This window comes from Lissotriton helveticus, chromosome 1_1 (genome assembly GCF_964261635.1).
Source record: "Lissotriton helveticus chromosome 1_1, aLisHel1.1, whole genome shotgun sequence".
NCBI classification, from domain to species: domain Eukaryota; kingdom Metazoa; phylum Chordata; class Amphibia; order Caudata; family Salamandridae; genus Lissotriton; species Lissotriton helveticus.
The window spans coordinates 241,957,727-241,961,792 of NC_136057.1; the positions used below are offsets into that span (position 1 = coordinate 241,957,727).

General features: G+C 45.8%; 1 protein-coding gene across 1 annotated transcript; it reads right to left on the reverse strand.

Annotated features, from left to right (window-relative positions):
• Positions 1-526: 526 nt before the first annotated feature.
• Positions 527-1,465, reverse strand: LOC144761445 (olfactory receptor 5AP2-like). The gene has a single exon (XM_078646812.1). The coding sequence runs from the start codon at positions 1,463-1,465 to the stop codon at positions 527-529; it is 939 nt and encodes a 312-aa protein (XP_078502938.1).
• Between the last annotated feature and the right edge of the window lie 2,601 nt (positions 1,466-4,066).

Here is a 4,066-nt window from a genome sequence, read left to right on the forward strand (position 1 = left end):
TCCAGTGGCTAGTACAGAGAGAGCTAACAAGGTTAAACTCAATACATTCGGTTTTATGTAAAACACATGCAAAGTGCAGGTGTTTGTACCTGTGTTTGCATGGGTTAGCACATTGAAGCCAGACAGGGCACAATAGCATGTGGAAACTCTTTTATATCTTGTGTGAACAAATGCAGCGAGATCGACAAGTAGGTAACCATGCACAAATGTTGTACATTTTAATAGACGTGAATATTCTAGGTTGCATTAATGTAACAGAACACTGCGTTTTATTCCTGTTTTTCATGTTGAACCAAAAGCCTTGAATTCAAAAAGGACTGACAGGTTGATGTCTACGTATTCCTATTTATTTTTACAATAAAAACATGTTTGTGCTCAATAATGTTGCCATTATAGGAAACAACCCAAACTCACAAAAAAAAAATAAGTGAGAGGCCCAAACGGAAGTCTCAGAATGGAGGCACCTGAGTACAATGCTTGTTGAGAGCTGATGTAAAATAACACAAGAACATGTTTTTGTTTTTCTCTATTTCGAGGCACTGGTCTTTCCTAACCCTTTCCTCAGCGCTTGCTTTATCTCCTGGTTTCTAAAGCTGTAAATTAGCGGATTAAGCATAGGAATTATTATCATATAGAAGACGGATGCCACATTGTCCTTGGCCATTGAGTGGCTTGCACTGGGCTTGGCGTACATAAAAATAAGTGTGCCAAAAAATAACGTGACACAGACAAAATGAGAGGAACAGGTGGAGAAGGTCTTCTTTCTCCCCTCAGAGGAACTTATTCTAAGAATGGCAGACACTATATAGACGTATGATATAAGGACGATGATTAGAGATATCACTATGAGTCCACCTGCCATTGAAATTAGCACCACTTCATTGATGGTGGTATCGGAGCAGGCGAGCTTCAAGAGTGCAGGGACATCACAGAAGAAATGACTGATCTTATTGTCCTTGCAAAAGGGCAGCGTAAAGGTAAAAACAGCATGTGTTAGTGAATTGATGATCGCAATTACAGCTATGCTAACAAGAAGATAGAGGCAGGTTCTATTGTTCATTATGACAGGATAGAGCAAGGGGTTACAGATAGCTGTGTACCGATCATAGGCCATCAATGCCATCATAAAAACATCTGAACTTCCAACTACATATGATAAAAACATCTGTATTGCACACCCTGTAAAAGAAATTTTCTTCTGCATCCATAGGAAGTTGACCAACATGTTGGGGACAGCTACAGAGGAAAAGGAGATGTCTACAAAGGCCAAACTAAAGAGGAAGAAGTACATGGGGCTGTGAAGGTTATGGTTCATTGTGATCAATAGCATGATCCCAATATTGCAAAGAAGGGTAATGCTGTAGACCAGGAGGAAGAAACAGAACAGAGGAACTTGAAGTGCTGGATCTTCTGTGAGTCCTAAAAGAATGAACTGCATCACACGGGTGCTGTTGACAGTTGGCATGGTTGTCAACAATAGATCCTGAAAGGAAAGAAGAAGGTATATAGAGATGTGAAATTCTAGAACACACTACTGAATATCAATAGTTATGTTATTTATTGGTATAAATATTGTACGTTTGTAAGCAAAGCGTGTATGGTTGATAGAATGTGTTGATGGCCATTACTACAGGGGCCGTATTACATAAGGTGCCCCAGGGGTGCAATAGGCTTTTGTTCCTGATTCGTGTGCCCCCAGGACACTTTGGTATTATACAATACTGATAGGCGGTAAAGGGGGTCCCATTGACCCCTGAGACATCCCCTTGGAGGTGGGTACAGTCACTCACTGCACTCGCTTGCAAGGGGATCTCTAATCCCCTTTGAAATTGCAGGGGGTGCCACCTGCACTGTGAAAACAATTGCCCTGGGGGCAGAGCAAGTTGGCGGCTGCCCCCAGGGCAGCGCATTCACCATAGTGGGGCGTGTTAGACCTGGCATCTTTGGCGTGGTTTCCCCCTATCTTTTTGGCTCTACCTCCTGTATTTTTTATGCTGTGCTGGATTTTGTTTTTGCTGATTTAGATGCGTTGGGCACTTTGCCACTGCTGTTTAGTTTCAAAGTGCAAGTTCTCCCTGTGTAAATTGTTATTGTGATTGGTTATCCATGATTGGCATATTTGAGTCACCAAGAAGTCCCTAGTAAAGTGTACTAAGTTTGCCAGGACTGGTGATAACAAATGCTACTAGTGGGCATGCAGCACTGATTGTGCCACCCACATAAGTAGCCCTAAAATGCTGTCTCAGGCCTGCCACCGCAGTGCCTGTGTGCAGTCTGTGAACTGCCATGTCCTCCTGGTCAGTGTCTCCATTGACCAGGCCTAACCCTTCCCGTTCTGTACACATTGGTCACCCCTATGTAAGGCCCAAGGTACCCCCTTGGGCAGGGTGCAGTGTATGTGAAAGGTAGAGCATGTACGTGTGCAGGTAACATGCTCTGGTAGTGAATTACAGCCATTTTCAGTTTTTTACTATTATAAGGCTACCTTGCCCATAGGCTATCTTGGGGAATGCTAGCTACAGTGGCTACCAGTATATCTTCCCATAGGAGCAGTCTGGTATCCCTGAACTCAGAATGTAATAACACATCTTTTTGGAAAGGTTGTTTTTAAATCCTGTGTTTGAGAACAGCACTTTTAGAAAGTTGCTGTTCTCTTGTCTGACCTTTCTGTGTGCCTTGGCCTGTTTGTGAATTGATTGTCTGGTTTGAGAGTGACAGAGGCTGGGAGCCCCCAGGAGGCTGGCTGAGTCAGCCCAAGGCTGAGTTACTGTATCTGCATCTTGAATGCTGGGTGGCGATAGCACCTGCGCCTGAATATTGCTGTGCCTGCCTTCCACAATGCTGGCTCCACCTCCTGGTGGGAGGCTGACGACCCTGCCCCTCTCCCTGAAAGGAAAGGAGAGGCCAGGAAAACAAAGTGCTCAAGGAACACCCAGAACTGGTTCAGACCGGGCTCAGAGCCCTCCTGCACAAAGGGATCAAATACTTTTAGGGGTATAAGTGCAGGACCCCTGACTACAGAAAATTAGATCATTCTGGAATCAAGAAGGAACCTCTGTCAAGGAGAAAGCTGAAACTGAAGAAGGAAGACTGTCCTGCTGTTGCTCTGCTGGACTGACCTTCTGTTGCTTTGCTGCCAAGGAGAGGAGAAGGGCTTTGCTTGGTGCTGTGTCCCCTTGTTTTTAGGAATCTCCAAGGGCCTGAGAGATAGCTGACCTCCTGTTAAGAAGTCCCAGGAACAAAAGGACTTCACCCCCAGCTTCCCTGAACTCTGCTGAGAGAGTTCTGTCCTTCTTGAAATGCGATGCCCATTTGTGGTGCCTCTAGAAATTGTACCTGTGTTGGGAAGCTGGAAAGCAAGATTTTATCGCATCGCTCGCTTGCGGAGTGCATCCCTGTCAGTGAGAGGAAATTCCCGCCGCTACGAAGGGCGAGATCATCACAGCGCCTGTTTCCACTGCCACAGTCATTGCATCCTTCATTTGCGGGATGCACCAGTCCGGTGCGGGAAGAATACCATTGCTGCAAGTCTCGTCACAGAGCCTGTCGTCACTAGGTGAGATCGTCGCACCGCTTGCTTGTGGACCGCATCACGTCACTGCGAACATCGTCGCAGAGCCATCGCATGGAGGAGCTGCGGAAGGAAGATCGCCGCTGGACCGCGCATTGTCGCCCCGGAGATCGCCGCAGCCCCAAAGATCATCGCATCATGCCTTTGTGAGCTTTTCACTACGGAACCTGCGCACCAGAATCCATACAAGGTATTGCCTTCCTCCCCGTACAGACCGGAGTCACCGCAACATGCCCGCTACATCCAGCGGGTTTGTTGCATCACCTCCCCAGGGTCTCAGAAGTGACGCATCGCTTGTTTTCCACCGCACCAGCTTCTGTTTTGGAACTTTGTTGCATTTAAAGGTACTGTTGGCTAAACGTAACGCAACTGTGAACTTTTCACCCAACTGTGGATTATTTTAACGCAACATTAAGAACTCTTTTGCAACCATATTCTTGAACTGTGTATGTTGGATTTTTGTCTTTTGGGTCTTGAGTAGTTTAAATTAAATAC